We start from the raw sequence: 19,332 nt of genomic DNA, 5'->3' as shown, positions 1-19,332 counted from the left end.
AGCTCAAATCCTCAGACCCCATTAGTCGTTTCAGTGTAATAAATAAAACCTGAGCAGGATGGTGAAAGATTCTAGTATCGCTTCGGTCACGATAAAAGGCCACGGTGAAATTCAATATGTGGCACTTTCAGGCCTTTAGGATCCTGCTGAAATTGCATGTGTACATGTGACCGGTAGAGGTCGCAAGCTGACAGATAGAGAGTGATAGAATCATACAGGTTGATTCCCATGGCATCGTGCTGCATAGAAAAGTCTTTAGCGTATGTTATATAGAGAGCATCTTCAAAAGAATCAATAGGGCATTTTTCACCATTGGAATCTTTGTTGCAGATGCTGCTAAACATTGCTGTATGTACGTCCAGGATCATTTATAGCACTCCAACTCATCCCAGAGGTACATCACCACAGATAATATTGTTCCAGTCCTTCACACAGAACTCAGTGTTCATATAAGCTTTATACCCCTTTAGCTTTCGTTCAGTATTAGACATTGTGCTTACAGGGGAGGGGTGTCAAATATTATTTAATCCCAAACAAGTTTAGGAGGCTCACAAACTGTTAATTGTGTTCCTGCTCTGTTCTATTGAAAACCTGCAGCTTCACTGACTTTTTGACTTTTGGTAAGACTGGACACCCCTACTTTAGGGTTATTTTCTCATTGCTAGTTCTCAGCAGTTGGAGAGAGGGAGGGCCATCCTACTCGGGCCAGTTATGCTCTCTTGCACTGGGACTCATTACTGTAGGTTTACCTTTTAAAAATAGTATATCTTGTCATTATTATGTCATTATTAATGGTATTGTATAGTGAAATTGGCAAATTATTATCCTATATCTTAGCTTAGAAAGCATGCTATGGTATCCTTGCAGCAGAGAGGTTAAGGGCATTACTCATGAGCTCAACAGTAGTAGCTCTAGTAGACCTGTGTGATCAGTAACGTAGTGCCCTTTTATTTTGGGTTATAGGCCTAACTCTTGCACAAATGTACTTTCTAAAAAAGTACAATCTAAAAATGATTATACTGTGGCAAAGACGACATCCGATTTAACGTTTATTTTGTGGCCAAATTGTGTCATTGTTAACATTTAATAGAAACCCAATTTCCAAGATACTACAGTTTGTCATTTAAAGGAGAACAGGCTGCCTGCTATTTTAGCTGTTTTATTCAGAATATGGGTTATAGCTACCAGCTCGGCTCAGTGGGAGGAGCTGCCGGATTGCTTGTGGTTGCGTATGAACCGGGAGGGGCGGATCCCTCTGGCGGTCAAGGCGCGCTTCTGATTGGTTGAGCGCGGTTATGGCATACGCCCATCATATGTCTGGGGCTTTCCGTACATTTTCATAACTCCACACACTGTATTTCCTTCAGCAGCCACCGGACAGAAGAGTGTGTGACGAGTTCGGGCATTGTTTTTTCATCTTCAGGGTTTTGTGGAGGAATATATACACTAATAAAGGAACTGGGAGAAACGCCAGTTGAAGAGGCATATCTCGCTGAAATGATGGAGATCGAACTGCCTAAAATGAATCCAAGTCAACAGGTAAATATTATTTTAATGTCCTGTTTTTGTTTTGCTTGTTGTGAACTGACGTTAGTTACATTAGCTAAGCTAGTTTAGCTAGTTTAGGTTAACTAACCTAGATAACCTAACTAGCTAGGTTCAGTGTCAGTGGTGCTTACTTTGGCTCATAGGTTGCTAAGTAACTAACTTAGTTAGCTAGTTAACTAGTTAGCTAACTAGCTTACATTTACTGTGGGGAAAGACCATTTAATTTGATAAGGGTATCTGTTGGTTCTGTGAGACTGAAGTCCGGTTGCTAGCTAGTTAGCTTGTGTTAGGCTACTTTATACACACATATATATATACATACACACACCGGGACTCTTGTCCTCATGTAACTACAGTTAGTGTTTAGCAGAGTAACGTTAACTGAATTTGAGAAGAAGTTTCTAGAATATCAATCAGTATTAGAGAGAGGCGTTTCTCGGTCTTGTTTCCAAGTCTGTTTTTTTTTTTTGCTCTTGTTGAAAATTCTGCCGTGTCATGGAAGTAACTTAAAGCCACTCTGTCCAAAATGAGAAGAAACAGCTTAGCTACTTAGCTAAAGTTAAATAATTCGGAGAATATAGCTGAAACAGTTTTCCAGCTAAAGGCGAGTGTCAGGTGACCAGTGTTAGCTAACACGCCCTTGTGTCCTGTGGGCCTGTCTTATCAGGAGAAAACGCTTGTCGTTAGCCGAGCGTTACGCTGCTGTGGCGCTTGATTTATGATGCCTGTAATGTGGGCTGTCTGAAGCCTCCTTGACAGCGCTGTTGCCCCGAATTTGCGTGTGATCTGACGTTGTGGTTTAGTTCATCGCATCTATGTAACGTTAGTTTGTTAGCCAGCTAAGCTAGCTAGGTTACTTAGCTACCTTTGCCCCACACTTTGCCCACACACTGAGGGCACATTGCACAATATGATAGGTGGCGGCTGTGTGTCTGGAATGTCTCTTTTTTCATTTTTAAGTATAATTTTTTATCCTATACAATTTTTCTAATATAAAGTTATATACTATAAGAAAAATGTGGGAGGTTATTTACGAGTTTATAAGTTGGTTAAGAATAAACTTTTAATTTTAACCCTCAATGGCATGAACATTTTTTAGTAACAAAACATTTTTTAGTACTTTTTTTACACTGCCCCAATAAATGTCTTAAAAAATGCTGTGCAGTTATCACATCAGGGTTACTGCTTTTTGCTGTTTTTAGCAAAAGAAAAAAAAATCAACATTTTCCATTATGTATCTACTAGAGACAGATTATATCTGTCCAGTATCATTTATTTTACTTTTATCCTGGATATGTGGAGATATTTGGAGTGCATTATTAGTATTATGAAAATCTGGATCAATTACTTCTGTTACAAATCTGATAAAATTGTTGCATTTTTTAATAGCTCAGTTAGGGGTGTGCCATATCATATCGTACGGAATAATACTTTTTTTTTTTTTTTCGTTGCAGTAGTGTATTCTTCAATTTTTATTTATTTAGTGTTTTGACATATCGCCAAGAGTATCGTTATTGCGAAAACACCGTTGTAGGGGCATATCGACTACCCCTACTTAAAATAATGGATTGGACAGTTCATCTGGGAAGGAGCTATACTTTTATGAATCTAAGTCACATAAAAAAGCTTTGGCAGTAATTAGCTAGTAAAGTTACATATTTTTTAACAGATTACTTCCCTAAGAGACATGGTAAAGGTTTGATTTACAGGTAGATAAAAAGAATAAATCCATTACATTCAAAATATATATGTAGTATTGTTTCTTTTGCACTCTCAGGAATGTCATTGCTTTATACGCATGATGTAAAGCTGTTGTACACAACTATAATTAAGAGATCAGGCCTGAGCAAACTGAAGAGAGCACAGAGCTTTGTTTAAAGGGCTCTACACGCAAAGAGAAAGGCTTGGCTGTCAGAGCATATGTGTGTAGGAGTGTGCTAAATAGACAAAGGTGACACCCCTATAATATGCTTTAGGGCATAGCCTACAATATTCTAATATGATAGATACTCCACACATGCGCTCTGAATTCCCTGTCATGTGTACGTGATGTGTTTAAGTGTGTCTGTAGGCTATAGGTGGTTGTTCCTTACTGTATGATCACATGACAGCGGGAAGGGTACAGCTAAACTCAGTTCACCTCCCATTATCAGGCCAGTCTGTTCTGCTTTTGACTGCACTGTTTAGTAAACAGGTTCTGAACTGGTTTGGCAACCGTATTCCCACTTTTACTGTAAAACGGGAAAGCTTTGTTTGACCCTAAGAAGTTGAGCCTTTTCACTGCTTTTATTTTAGAACAAAAGGAAGCATAGGTATAGACATTTCCTCCATCTGAAAATGAGCCTTTAAAAATAGTTTTTTAAGCATCTTTGCTCCATCATTTAAAGTCTAGAAAAAAAAAAAAAAAAAAAAAAAAATATATATATATATATATATATATATATATATATATATATATATTGTATTACGAGTATTTTACATAAAGAGGAAGTTGGGAATGAGCATATGTCTCTAGCTGGAAATGACATTTTTACAGTTCTGCTTCCTTATTTGTAATCTAGTAAAGAGCTTAGCTTACGTGTTGAATATCATCAGCCACATTACACAGACGACATAGCACAGACATGTATTAAATGACGAATATCCTAATAGTAATATTTGTTCCTTAACATAATTTTGTCCAAAGCTAGTTTAGATATGTGAGCCTACACTGAGCAAAATCTTGTATCTCCAAAAAATAAGCATAAAAAACTAAAACAAAAATAAAAGCTAAAATATGATAAACAAAAATGCAGATAATTTTTTTTTCAGGCAGTTGTTGTATATAAAATGTGGGTTGCCTAACTACTTAATTTTTGTTTTTCCCCCAAACTTGCATCATCCTTCCAAAGGAATGAGGTGAAGTTAAACATTACAAGAAAGCCGCAGAACCACAGAATGCTTACTTTACTACATTACGCATGAGATTAGACACAGCCCGCCATCTTAACAGTGCTGTCATAATAATACCTGTGCAAATACAGTATTGGTTGTTAAATACAGCTAACCCCTAATAATTCAAATTTTAATCTGTTTATAAAGAGGCATATCTTTTGGAAGGAAAATAAACCAATTGGATTATGTATGTTTGTGCAGTAACATTGGGGGCATTGCCCCAATTCTACTCTTTGAAGTTGACCCTTAAAATATGATGAAATCAATGATTCCATCTCCATTGTTATACTTTTCACCTGTATACATCAGGTAGGCACTGACATTATGAAACACTCCCAAACCAACATAATTCCCTCATCCATTGTTCAATTTGAAGGAAGAGACAAGGGGAGAGGAAGAGATGTAGTTTCGTATGTGTGTAGGAGGTAAACCAGGCTTGTCGTGCGAGGGATCCATTTAGTTCTTGTTTAGATATTTCATCATCCCTCCTTCCCTCCCTCCCCCTCCCTCCCTCCCATGGCTGTAATCTGGGGATGGAAAGTGTGTCTGACTCGAATAGATTAATGAGACCGGGCCCAGAGCTCTTACAGCACTGAGCTAACCGCCAGCGAGTGTCTCTGCCTTAAATGTGTCAGGAAGACCCTGACATAATACAGAAGTCAGACTGGGGTCAGAGATGAAGGAGGCAGTATGTCTGGCCTTGGACATGCACACAGAATTGCTTTTGTACAGTTCTGCTCTTTTGGATGCCCGTATTTGGCTTTTTGGGGTTAATTCTACAGTTTGTTTAGGAAATATTTCATTTGTTGAGGTTTTGTTGCACAGGATGTTTGTATGTCCTGATGTTTGTATGTCATTAGCCTTTGTTTCAGTGAATGGAAGAGTAGGAAAAAGTCTCTTCTGCTTTTAGTACGTATTTCACATACGCAAAAGATTAGTCATAAACATAATTGGGTAAGGCCGCTAACCTACCTACACAAAAGCTGCAGTTGCTTTCATATATCTAGGGCAGAACAGCCTGTGTTACATGGTATCCACTTCTGCTTTGTATAGTCCCCCTTTTTTCTGGTGACAGGCCTTGTGATCAGCATTCGGAGGAAGTAGATTTTTTACAGACTTTAACAGTCACATGCTGCTACATCTCTCTCTTTCTCTCTCTCTTTGACCTTCTACACAGGCCTTATACAATACTTCACTAGACATGCAATGTTTCCCATGTGTAAATAAACCGATTGAGAAGATAGTGGGCGAGGATGGAAAAAGGAAGAGAAGACTTAACTGTTTACCTCTAGACATTCTTCATTTAATGGCTGTTAATAGCCCTGGCTTTGTGCCATGGGAAGGAAGGGGGCAAGCTTTCTAAAGGGTTAGACTCACTAGAATCTAAGCACAAAGAGTTTTTTTTTGTATAAGGTTGAGAGTGTTTATATTTTTTACAGAATATTTTTTCTTAGGTTGCTTTACTGAGGAACTTTTAAAGAACCCTTTAATCTGTATGGATTAGCTAATATTGTAATAATCATATTGTAAACATTTTACTATATTTTATTTCTTGTTATTTTATTTCTTGCTCATCTTATTTGTCCTTTTATAAGGTTTTGACGGCATATTGTCTTTTTTTTTCTTTCATTCTTGTCTCAGTTCCTTTTTTTTATCTTCACTGAACACAAGCAAGTAAAGCCAAACTAAACTGTGATCTTTAGCCTAGATGTTCTCATGTGACCTTTGTCATATCTGAGCATATTAAATATTTCTTAAGCCTGGGCACCATTGGAAAGTACAATAAAAACTTTAATTATGGAGCTTATCTAATCAGCAACCTTTTAAAATACACCATCTCAACCCATTATGTGTGTCTGCTCACAGGTTTGATTTTTCTGTAAGCAGCATCTCCGGCCTGCTTTGAACATGATCATTTCCACTGCTACATCAAGGCCGTGTCAACAAACTCTGATAACGAGAATACAAAAACTCAAAAGAGGCCTTCTGTCCTTGCTCTCTTGCTATTCATGTACCGGTACTGAACACACACAGAGCAATACAGCTGCCAGACTGCTCTAGAGGCTGTATCTATCAGTTACTCATTCAACCAGTATCAGTTAAGAAAGATCACGTCGGCTCGGGGCAAGTTTTACATGTTATATAATTAGTCAAACATAAACAAATTATCCACCGATGTCTCTGAAGATTTACAGATTTAGTTTTTTTTTCTTCAGATTTTTAGGTCATCCTGGTTTCTAGCATGTCCACTGAAGTCCGTCTCTGAAGCGAAGGCCATTGAAGTGTGTGTGTGTGTGTGTGTGTGTTTCTCAGGCCACTGTGGGTGGGTCTCAGGGATGTGAGGAAAGAGGAGAAGAGCATCTATTATTCATGCTGCCTCCTCTACATTACATTCATGATCACATTGTGAGTTGTGAGCAGAGCCAGGATGGGAAGGGTGCCGTGTGCACCGCTGTGTAGCTATATGCAGCAGGTCCCTCAGAGACTCATTGGGCGTGGTGGCAAGATGCTGAACGCTGCTCTCTCTCTTTCTCTCTCTCTGTAGGATATGGATCTGATTGATATCCTGTGGAGGCAGGACATAGACCTGGGAGCAGGCAGGGAGGTGTTTGACTTCAGCTACAGGCAGAAGGAGGTGCAGCTGCAGCGGCAGAGGGAGCTGGAGGAGGAGAAAAGGCAGCAGAGAGTGAGAGAACAGGAGAAAGCTCTGCTCGCCCAGCTGCAGCTTGATGAAGAGACTGGAGAGTTTGTGCCTCGGCCCACGCCTACCAACAACGCTCTGACGCACGCCAGCACTGCACCTGCAGAGATCACACAGGTACACACACACACACACACACACACACATTCACGCATGCAGTCCCCTCAAACACTCAACTTTTTGATGCAAACAATCAGGACACTTATAGGGGGCCCTCATATGTGTATACAAAAAGTTGTATGCATATATAAAATGTTCTATATATAATATAGATATGTATATGTATAGTACAAATAATTAGTGTTGTTAGTGTAAGAACAAAATTCTGTATCTTTCTCTGGTATCTATCTATTTTTTCCTGAAGTAGTTTAGTAATTTTGAGCCACTTTTGTTTGTTTGTATTAAAATATTAATTCTGGTAGCAACATGCATGCAAAAACATTTTTATATTCATTTTAATTTAACAAAGACAATACACACAGGCAAAATAATATATATTCTATATATACCACCCCCCTTTTCTAAAACCCAGTACAAAGCACTGACATTGTAGGTTAACCCTGTCCTTCTCTAATTTTCCTACAGAGTAAGGACATTTGGGTTCAGAAAGCATGCATACACAAACACACTCAAATGACCTTCTGATGCAAGCTAACAGGGCACCTGCAGAGGTCTCTCTCTCTCTCTCTCTCTCTCTCTCTCTCCGTCACACACACACACACACACACACAAATAGATTAACAAGTCATCTGTGAGATAATACAGGTAAACAGATATGCTTGCACGCACACACTCAATATATATTCCGTTCTGGGAAATGCCCCACCCTCCCACTAGCCCAGTGGGGTACATCCGCCAGGTTGCTTGGTTACTGCCGCTTTAGTGTAATTACTGGAACTCAGGTGGCTCAGTTTTCCAAGTAGATGGCACACGGCTTCAGAGAAACACCTTCCTATAAGCTGTACTAACAGCCCTGTACTGCAATATTCATGTAGGTGCGTGTGATGTGATGCCCCATAGTATTGAATTATTGATTGGAAATGGATCGGGGACGAGGGTCTGAAATGTCAGAGTTTGGAATCATGTGCTTTCTTGTGTGAAGGTGTGAAGTCACTGATCTGACCTGGATTTGTCTTTGTTCTTTGTGTCTGTTCACACAGAATGTGGCATTCACACAAGAGGAAGCAGACGCCTTATCTTTTGATGAGTGCATGCAGTTGCTGGCAGAAACATTCCCTCTGGTAGAGCCAGCAGAGGTAAGAGAAGATTAATGCTTTAGGGGTCACATATCACTGTTTCTTAACAGTGATACACATATTAAATAAACGCACACATCACTGTTAAAAGTATAGTTCCGTAAGGAACTGAAACTGTGGAGGAATCCTTTAAGGTACTTTACTTTTAAGGTACCTTTAAGGAATCTTCAAGTTGCTAGAAAATATGTTCATTGAAGCACCTTAAACTACATTTAAGGCTCTTCAAAGCACTTTAATGGGTTCCTCCGCAGTTTCAAATTTAAGAAACTTATAATTTTATATTGTTTTCCAAACACTAATGATATAATTCAAACAAATAATAAAAATATTTTGTATCTTGTTCTTTTTTTGTAGCCTGCTCCTCCCTGTCTGGATCCCTCAATTCCTTCATCCACAGACAGCAGCCATCTAATGATGCCTGGAGAAATGCCAATGCTTTCGCAGAATCCTCTAATGCCAGGCCCTATGGACCAGACATGGATGGACTTGCAGGTATGACTCACTGTAAACACAAACTCAACTTTCACAAACTTATAAAGTTACTATTGTGAGCATTTTGGGTATCAGCGCTAGAAGTACAACGTTTTAGCTACTGAGAGAGGAAGAGAGAGCTGTAGAAACACTTTCAGGTACATAGCCATGTGATCTAGTTCCCACCTCATGTGGTATTGAGAGGCCTCAATCTGCCTATTACCATAGAAACCAGCTTCATGACTCACCCGTATGGCCACAGTGTGGTTTGTGTTGGGAATAGGGAATGTTTGCTTCACTTGTTTTTGTTTTGCTTCCTATTTTAGACCCAACAGATACCCAGCTTTACTGTTTGTTCACTTTTATTTCCATCAGAGTAATACATTCTCCTTAACTCAATACTGATATGTGATAACAATGTTGTGTGTTTTTTTTTTGTTTTGTTTTTTTGTTTAGCATTGCTTGAACATCCAGGAGATGTTGGACATGTCAGGATATGTGAACACAGTCCCTGCTGCAACTGTACCAGAATCTAACTACAGCCAGTATCTGCCTGAACTGGGGGACATCTCCACTAACACTGCAGAAATATGCCCTCCAGACTATATTAACAGCTACGATGGGGCCTTTAATAGCGTGGTGCCTCCAAACCTTAATCAGATGAGTCTGAAAACCACAGATATAAATAAGGGCTTTGTAGCAGATGAGTTTTGTGAAATGTTTTACCCTGAAATGGAGGCTAAAGTGATAAGTGCTCCTGTTCCATGTGAAGGGGGAAACCTTGTGGGCCAGCTTGATGAGCTATCCAGTGATCCTTTGCTGAAACCCATGGACCTGCACAGCCTATCTCCTGGAGACTTCAGCACAGGAAATCCGGAAGTCATGACAGAAATTCCAGATTCAGATTCTGGCTTGTCCCTGGATGCCAGTCCCAAAACTAGCTCACCCGATAGGTCTCTCAACGGAGACGGTTCCTTTGGCTACAGCGACTCAGAAATGGATGAAACGGAGGGTGGCCCCGGGAGTGCGGAATCACAATATGCTGAGATGTTTCCCCTGCTGTTCCAAAGTGACAGTCCACAACAGTTCCTTGACGAGAAACCCCCAAACAGCCAGACGCCAGAGAGCATGGCCACGCAGCCAAAGAAAGAGCCAGTGGAGGCCAGCGGCTACTCCAAACCACCCTTCACCAAAGACAAGCAGAAGAGGCGCTCAGAGGCACGGCTCTCGCGTGATGAACAGAGAGCGAAGACCCTGCAGATCCCCTTTACCGTCGACATGATAACCAACCTGCCTGTTGACGACTTCAACGAGTTGATGTCCAAGCACCAGCTTAACGAGGCCCAGCTGGCTCTGGTCCGGGACATTCGCCGCCGCGGCAAGAACAAGGTGGCGGCACAGAACTGCCGCAAGCGCAAGATGGAGAACATCGTGGGCCTGGAGTATGAGCTGGACTCGCTTAAGGAGGAGAAGGACCGCCTGGTGAAAGAGAAGAGCGATAACAGCAGCAGCCTGAGGAAAATGAAGCAGCAGCTGAACTCCCTGTACCTGGAGGTGTTCAGTATGTTGAAGGACGAGCAGGGAAAGCCCTACTCTCCCAACGAATACTCCCTGCAGCAGACGTCCGACGGCAGCGTCTTCCTCGTCCCCCGCATCAAAAAGACTCTGATCAAGAGCGACTAGCACTTTCTTCTGCTTCCTCCTTCTCCTCCTTCTTCTTGGTACTGCATATTCTCTAGCTAAGTACTATGCAAAACAAGGAAAATAAAACTTTATAGGTATTTTTGCTTAAGCTTTAGCAGTAAAGATGGCAGAACTATTATATAGTTTTTGCTTATTCTACTTTCTTAATATTCTTAATATCTGTTGTATTTTGTACTTTATATTTTATCTGAAATTGTTTTATCTATATGGTTTGTAAATACATTTATACTTTATTTGCTATTGAAATATCAAACAATGTACTGTGTATATATCTATCATGTTTTAGGATGCTATTAATTTTGTTGCAATCACTGGCACTTATGTCTGTTTTTATATCTTAATTTACAGTTCTACTGCAATTTTATCTCTTGACTTCATGCTTTATAAAAATAAAAGGTTCATTTAATCAAGTGAATATTGAGGGTTCCTTGCTGAGATTGAACACAACACACACTCTTACAGTTACAGAATGAGACTGCCTACTCTGTGTTCCAAAGCATAGGCTGCATAGGCTTATGAACACTCCGTGTTCGGTAAACTCAACAGAAAGATTGTGCCTCTTGCAGTTGTGGCATGAAACTTGTTCCTTTTAATTTGTTCAAGGAAATTCATTTTTTAAAACAACCATTTAAAAATGACCATAGTTTTAATTTTCTGCAAATTTTTTTTTTTTTTTACACAATTTTCTGTTCTATTTCCCATTGCATTGTATATGTGCAGAGAATAGTGGGTAACTGCAGACCAGTAAAGATACATCAGTGCATACAAAAGGTCTTTTATTTCAGAACAGCCTTCTTTGATATTGCGGCCTATCTCAGCTTATGATCGCAGTCTTGCATTTCTCACTGCTTTGACTTAATTCCATTACCCGCTATTGTTTTAATAACTAAATAATAACCCTTATTACGTGGTTAAGTCACATAATAAGGGTTTACAGAGCCCTTGAGCAAATGTTTTGTAGCACTTCATTGTTGCACCTTGAAACCATACCACACCAGTTTCTATTGTCTCAAAAAAGGCAGTTATATTTACTGCACATACAAGTCGCAACTGCTCTTAAACACAGACTACACACTAAAACACACTAAACCGTGCAGGGTTACGCAACAGAGCTCTCTATTGTTTGACTGTTGCCCATGCGAAACCTGCATGATGGCTCCACTAAGCCCTGTTGGACAAACACAGAAGAAAAGCAGAGCTCTGCACATTGTAGTGTTTGCGCTACCAGGCACTTTCACCCTCAAAACGCTATCTTTGAAAACCAAGCCCCCTCCATGCCAGCCCTTCAGAAGCCATTAGCCTGACTGAACAAACAGGCCCAGCTGCTTCAAAGAGCCACTACGTTCGAGATATCTGCACCATATCTAAAACAAAGACCAACAGCTTTATTCTAGACAGCTCCACCTCTGCTAATGCAGTTTAATATTTGATATATTGATAAATTACCCTTCCATTGTAGATACAACTGTGCCACGCAGGAATAAAAAAGGGCTTGGCTGAACTCACATGAACTTACCTGCTGGGACCTGGTCAACCTAAATAATGCTTTTCATTTTAAAAAAAAGTAGAGCCACTAATATTGTGGGAATTGAACAAACCCGAATTCTACAGCACACTGTAGTGAGGTTGTAATCTTAAATATTTGATGGTTTAAACAGTAAACTTGGTGAAGCGGTTTGGAGAATGAAATATTAGGTTACTGAGGTTATCAAAGAAAAGATAAGCCTCGCCTACAAAAGCCTGTGACTAAACCAACATAAATTACAGAGAGAATGAATGACTCTTTTAGTGATTGCGAAACATCTTTATTGAAAAAAGAAATGAGATCAAGCTGGAAGAATACATTTACACAAAACTAAAAAAAATATGTCTAAAGATGAATTATATAAGGTTCTTAATACTTCATATTGGTAAAGGGTTTATATTATCATTGAATAAAAACATATCCTCCCATATCCAAATAGCAAGCTTTTCTATTGTTGAAATGCTGAGATCTGATCAACCCTGAACTATATATAGTGTGACAGCAGTGAACAATAACAAAATTTCATATTTGAATCGTTCCTATGAATTAATGCATTTTTACTTATTCCTATGGACTGATTAAATTTGAGCACAACTGATCAACATTTCTGTTACTACAAAAACTGATTAGATTACACATTTTAATCAAAATTAGTGTATGCTTACCTTAACTTATCCGGTATTACCATGGCTTCTTCACAATCATTATTGTTTAGAAAAGAATCCAGGGGTTACAGGTTATTTCAGGGGTTTATAAACACCCTCCTCAAACCTTGATCCATCAATCTGCAGGCTGAGGCTCCTCTAAGCAGCTGCCTTGCATTATGAAAAAGGGCTGCTCTACTTATTATTTCATCTCTGCCATCACAATGTGCACATGTGCAATAGTTGCAAACATCTTAATATTTGCAATGTAAAATAATATCAATGAATGCTACATTCATTTAGTATTTGAGACACAAAGCACATAATATCATGCTGCTATGTTCGGTTTATTGACACAATCATAAAAAAATGCATTTGCCTTGCATGTTTTTTTTTAAATCTGTTAATCTTTGAAAGGGTGGCCAAACTATTCAGCCACAAGTCAGTTGTAGATATGCATCTTTAAAGTGGAAAGTATGTGTAAAATCTTTTTTTTAAATGCTCACACAAACCATGCTAGACATTTTAGTCACAATTATGCACAATTTGAACAGCTCTCACATGAAATTGTATTCTATTGTAGAAACTGTTTGTTTAGAGGTTTGCACTCACTGATCCAAATAAATAAACGTATTAATTTCTCTGTGTATGGAGATAAAATGATTGAAATATGTACCTATTTGACTGTATAGGTACAAACACTGTTTCCAGGTAAGATGTTGATGTTGTGCAACTAAAGTCATCAGGACTAGTGCTTGAGTGCTTTCTGGTATTGTGCTTTACTGGGATATTGATTGTTCCTGGATCAAAGCAGGTTATTAAATATTAACTAATTCTCTTAAGGACTTTTTTACGTAGAAATTAAAGAGTGGTTCTCTTGCGTAATGACTGGATTGTGGATATGGGAGGATTTTTCATTTTTTAATTCTGGTCCATACAATTTGAGGAATTATTCTTACCCATCCAGAACTTTCGGGGGAAAACGTGTGATACAACATTTTCTGACCATCCGCTTCATTTCAATCTGTAAATTAAGCAGAGTGGTTACTCTTACCTGGTCCTAAGACTGTCATCGATGTCTTCTTCTGTATCTTATTCACCTGCACCTCAAACCCTTAAACTCACTCCCCATCATCTGCTGGCTAGCATTTGCTGTCAGGCTGCTGTCCATGAGTCCATGACCATGCTAGTCTTCCTTCACTAGTGTCTGCTGCTCTCAGAAGGTTAGGCTACACTTGGGACCACCTGATGGCTTTTCTCAACAGACTTGGTTCTTCATGCTCTCTTGTCTTTTGTTCCTCCTCTCTTCTGATCAAACTCGCTGCCTGGTCCAGTTGAGGCTCTTTCTGAAATCCTGTTTGATGTTCTCTTTCTAAATGTCCAAGATCTCTTCACGAGCAACATGTTTTTCAAAACTGCAGACATTCTGCGTTCATTGGCTACACTCTCACAAGATCACATTCAACAAACACTCAAAACAACTGCACTTGCTTTCAGACTCAATGATGCACTAAACTTCAATTATGTCATTTTCTACACAACTTTATTTAATCTGGTTTCTTTTTCATTTTTTGTAACAATCTAGACTTCTATTTGTACAAGTAGATCTGGTACATGCCCTCAAATCTGACAAATCTACACTGCATGTTACTTTGTTTCATACAACGCAAGACAGCACATACACACTAACAATAGAAAATTACACTCGACACTTAAGCATCACTGCCTTGATACCAAAAAAAGAAAGAAGAAAAAAAAAAACAACCAAACAAAAAAAAAAACAAAAACAAAATCATACTACAGCTCGCAACTTAATATATGAACTTTTGAAATATAGTCATATAATGTCAAGCTATGAATCAAATATTCTAGAAAGAAAATAATTTGAGACAATGCCATTTAAAAGCTGACAACAACTAAGACACTTAATATTTCACTCTGGAAAAACGTTTCCTAAAATACACCAAAAATAATAAAAAATGCGTAAAATCAAAGGAATGTACAAAACACTAACACACTCTAGATCACGAGTACCTGGCTACACTCGCTCATTGAAGCTAGCATTCACAGTCCTTCTTTGAGCTTCCATTTTTAGTGCTCTGACTAGCAGGTCCTGGCTTTCTTACAGTAACCTGCTGCTTTCCTGACCTCTCCTCTCATCTCATCATCTGCTAACTGTCCACCTGAAGCCTGTTGAATAGATACAGGATAAAACAAATAGTTATTGTAGGTCAGCAAATGTCTAAGGCTGATTAATTAGTGTGACAAACTAAACTTACCATAAACATACGCACATTAATACCGCCTTGAGCCATAGCCACCACCTCCACCGCCACCTGAACCATAGCTACCTGTAAACATAAAAACAAAACATTACACAGTCCTCATGCTCTCACGTCTGTCCACTTCATATGTGACACATACCACATTACACAAGTGTTTTACCTCCATATGGTCCCCCAGAGTTTCTTCCTCCAAAGTTATTTCCTTTCATGGGACCATAGTTTGACTGCTGTCCTCCATAATTCCCAAAGTCATTGTAATTTCCACCTCCACCTCCTCCACTGCCACCAAAATTACCTTAAAATCATGAAAGATAGTAGGCATCAACAAATGCATAGAATTTATGTTAGAACTCTACAAATATCCAAAACTTTAGCCTGGCCACAGTGAATGGCCTTAACTGGCAATTACCACTAAAATTGCGTCCATCATTGTAGCTGTCATATCCCCCAAAGCCGCCTCCTCCACCTCCTCCTCCACCTCCACCTCCTCCTCCTCCTCCTTGGTGACCATAACCAGGGCCTCCACCAAATCCTCCACGCCCACCACCATAACTAGGGCCACCTCCATAATTACCACCTGAACACAACATAAAGACATGGGGGGAAAAAACTTTCATTTTCTTTTTACTCTGATTACACTCAAACATTTTTCTGAGTGTAACACTTTTTCCTACCATCTCCACCAAATCCATTGTAGCCATCTCCCCCATATCCCCCACGGCCTCCTCCATATCCTCCTGTGATGAGCGCACACAGAAACAAAAACATGTGGTTTATGCATTTCCTTAAGTTCCATCTACGCAATTAGAAAGCAACAGCATTTAAACTCTTAGAAATTTTCTACCTCTGCCAAAGTTGCCTCCTCCAAAGTTGCCTCCTCTGCCCATGAAATTACCTCCTCCGCCACCCCGATCTAAAAGGGAAATAAACAAAGGAGCTGAAAAGTAATCTAACCTTTTCATGTTTCCTTTTCTGCTGTTTGTTTACACTAAGGCAATAAACAGGAAATTTGACTTTTTTTCCTGAAACGTTTCTCTAAAACAAATCTCTAACAATTCTTAACAGCATTTAACAATTATACTTTAAAATAGGAGTGAGTATGTTTTTCTGGTGTTGTGAATAGTGTATGCAATTAATGAACACTATCCAGCTGCACATTTTGCTAAAAAGATCAATACTACTTTGCATTAGTAGAGACTAAAAAACAAAAAGTAATTCAAACAAGTATTGTGATGTACATTACATTCAATTACACTATATTTTGTTATGTCTTATTATATAAACATAATTGTATGCATTTTGAGACTATCCCTGAACATTATATTATCTTTGCCATATCACACACCCCAACAGAATTATAGAAAGTGCCTCACACACAAATGTACATAAATTATTTGACTATTGATGATTTGTGATATGATGATTATTATGAGGTTGTACTTACACCTCTGGTTAGAAGCTGCTTGCATTTCCTGTTTTGGGAGTGCTTTCCTGACTTCACAGTTATGAGAGTTTATGGTGTGGTATTTCTGGGCTAGAGAGAAACACAAATGGGAATTTTTAGTGCTTGTACTAAAAACAACAGCTACAACAAGGCAGATTTTTCGTGAATATTTTCTTACCAACAATTTTATCCACAGTGTCATGATCATCAAACGTTACAAAACAGAATCCTCTCTTTTTCCCTGTTGGCCGCTCCTCCATAATGTCAATGCTCTCAATCTTCCCATAATGCTCAAAGTATTCTCGTATGTGATACTCTTCTGTGTCTTCTTTTATACCTCCGACAAAAATCTTTTTTACAGTCAGGTGGGCCCCTGGTCTATTCGAGTCCTAAAAACAGTAACAACATCAAGAAAAGGTATTGCAAATTATGTAGGTTTTAAGGCAATTATGTTTGAGTTCTGGAAGCGAAATCAGTGAACTATAGATGACAATCTTTAGTCTTAAGAATAATCCAAAAACTACTAATAATATTGTAGAGAGTAAAAACAGTGCATCAAGATACCTCTCGGGAAACAGCCCTTTTAGGCTCAACGATGCGTCCATCAACTTTATGGGGCCGAGCACCCATTGCTGCATCAACCTCGGAAACACATGAATAAGTTACAAAGCCAAAGCCTCGTGACCGCTTGTTCCCTGGGTCCCGCATTACCTGTGGAAGGAAGTAGTTAGCAATTAAAGCTTACACTGAAAGAAAAAAAAATCTAACAAAATGCCCCAAACAGCACTGCAGTTCTCACTAACCACACAGTCTGTGAGTTTGCCCCATTGCTCAAAGTGAGCACGCAGGCTGTCCTCTGTTGTTTCAAAGCTGAGACCGCCAATAAACAGCTTCCTCAACTGCTCTGGCTCCTTGCTGTCATGACCCTGTTGACAACAAGAAAAAAATATTAAGAAACATTACAATTAGCATTAAAATTCCCAGGTTCCTATGAAATGTAAATGCATCTGTAACTAATGTCCATTAGCTATTACAGCTTAAAAAAAGTAGTTAATCAGCAGTCATAGGCTTGTTAGAAATGTTCTGTTTGTACAGATCCCCTGAAGTACTGTTGCTAGTTATTCTAAATAATACTTAAATAAAACTTAAATAATTTAATTAACAGGCCCTCAATTTAGTAATATGCTGCTTGAATTACATAAACTTGAATTAATAAACATATAACCATTCCCCAAATTTAACAATCCAGTCTGTCAATTAAATTGTATTTACCTTCGTTTTAATAGCTAGCTAAACTGTTCCTTCAACGCTGAATTCTTTCTATTAAAAAAACCTTTTAATTTCCCAATAAAACCCGTCAATTAAATAATAAATAAGTAATACATTTAATAAATTATTTCCTCTAAATAATAATTATCCACTCCCTTATTTCCTTTATAGAAATAGTTAACCCTCCAATTATCCAGAGCATCCCCTGTAAACCATTGGTACAATTTGTTTATAGAGAAAAATAATTTTCTAAGCTGATACACTGGGAGCAGGGGCTTCGTGTCCGAGATGCTACAGGTAAGGGTTTCAGTTGAGCCATTTGACTCCGGTAAATTTTATATGGATGATTTTGAACTGACTGAGAAACGCTACATTTCGACACAAGCCATGTTCTTTACAGGAGAAACCGGTCGCTGAACCTGCTGGCTATCTTATCAGCACTGCCCTCATCCGCGTCTGGAATATTCCAAGCGGGTTCTCCTCAAACGCCATTTTAGAGCTGTTTTCCTCTCTCCACCATATTGTTAGCCTGTGTTTTCGTGACTCTTGTGTCATACTGGAGGAGCAGTCTGGACTTAGACTACCGTTTTCCAGTTACTTCCTCGCCAACATCACAGCTTGACATTCAAGCCGAAATGCAGGAGATTAGCGAGCTAGCCGGACCGGTGTTAGCTGTGGGCACTAACTATGCAGGAGTGAGAGTATTCACTTTCCGTTTCGTGATTTAACCAAAAACCACAAGCAGAAATGTACTATTCGGCTGGTTCAACTTCCCCAGTTTCTGAATTACCACTGAAAAATATTCATGTGCAGAGTTACCTTAGCTACCTAGCTCCCTTTACCTAAATCTGGCGAGAACCACCCAGCTAGCAAGCTAACCTTAGCGTAGCTAGGTAGTAACTAGCTTAGCATAGCTAGCTAGCTGTAAACACGACAGCCAGCCAGCACAGCAGAACCAAGAGCCCAAGCTGCCACCTGTACTTTACTGTACTGCGTCTTTAACCTAAACCTCTTATAATATTTCTAGTTACATGCCATGCAATAAAGCACAGTGATACACAGCTAATAAACGGTTATTACCTCCATGTCGCAGCGTCTGCACCCCTCCTTTTCACACCAGTGCTGCTGCTGCTTTTCGGGGCTGTAACACCAGAGACCACCACCAGGGGATCGAACAGTCAGTCACCCAGCGCAGCTGCTGTCTCTGAAACACTAATAAATATTAGCTGTTTTAGCTTGTTTGTTTGCTCAGCTTTCAGCCTTCTTCAGTTTTTTTAGGTAACTGTTCCTAAAAGCAGAAAAGTATCTAAATTTCATGATGAATCAAGCAGCAGAAATGCTACAAAATTATTTGGGGTTTTTTTCTTGCAAAGGTGCCATTTTGGTGATATGAGGTGTTTTGTCCTTCAGTTAGGTTATTACGTTATATGTTATTTCTCAACTGGTTGTATAATGAATATTGCTTTTATTCTTGAAAGTGTACCAAACAATATTGTGGCGTCTGTGTGTGTGTGTGTGTGTGTGTGTGTGTGTGGCTGCTGTGTGCCTGTC

The 19,332-nt window shown here is 39.1% G+C and overlaps 2 protein-coding genes across 3 annotated transcripts; one reads left to right on the top strand and one right to left on the bottom strand.

The window, feature by feature from the left end:
• The first annotated feature begins 1,337 nt into the window (after window positions 1-1,337).
• On the top strand, window positions 1,338-11,029 carry nfe2l2a (nfe2 like bZIP transcription factor 2a). The gene is made up of 5 exons (XM_007257957.4): window positions 1,338-1,539; window positions 7,028-7,300; window positions 8,344-8,439; window positions 8,794-8,931; window positions 9,367-11,029. The coding sequence occupies exons 1-5, from the start codon at window positions 1,498-1,500 to the stop codon at window positions 10,591-10,593; spliced, it is 1,776 nt and encodes a 591-aa protein (XP_007258019.3). The 5' UTR covers window positions 1,338-1,497; the 3' UTR covers window positions 10,594-11,029.
• A 3,275-nt stretch (window positions 11,030-14,304) lies between these two features.
• hnrnpa3 (heterogeneous nuclear ribonucleoprotein A3) lies at window positions 14,305-18,969 on the bottom strand. Of its 2 annotated transcripts, none has more exons than XM_007257954.4 (11): window positions 18,862-18,969; window positions 17,316-17,438; window positions 17,077-17,223; window positions 16,691-16,901; window positions 16,513-16,602; window positions 15,913-15,981; window positions 15,743-15,805; window positions 15,478-15,645; window positions 15,229-15,363; window positions 15,078-15,134; window positions 14,305-14,973 (listed from the first exon to the last, which is right to left on the bottom strand). In XM_007257954.4, exons 1-10 carry the CDS (start codon window positions 18,865-18,867, stop codon window positions 15,079-15,081), a joined length of 1,068 nt encoding a protein of 355 aa, XP_007258016.3. In that variant the 5' UTR covers window positions 18,868-18,969; the 3' UTR covers window positions 14,305-14,973; window position 15,078. The 2 variants fall into 2 exon arrangements, with proteins under 2 accessions (XP_007258016.3, XP_007258015.3); XM_007257953.4 differs by having other exon boundaries at window positions 15,063-15,134; window positions 18,862-18,968.
• Between the last annotated feature and the right edge of the window lie 363 nt (window positions 18,970-19,332).

Source organism: Astyanax mexicanus, chromosome 11, assembly GCF_023375975.1.
Source record: "Astyanax mexicanus isolate ESR-SI-001 chromosome 11, AstMex3_surface, whole genome shotgun sequence".
NCBI lineage: Eukaryota > Metazoa > Chordata > Actinopteri > Characiformes > Acestrorhamphidae > Astyanax > Astyanax mexicanus.
The sequence above is the reverse complement of the archived record's forward strand: the minus strand, read 5'-3'. Positions and strand labels throughout refer to the sequence as shown.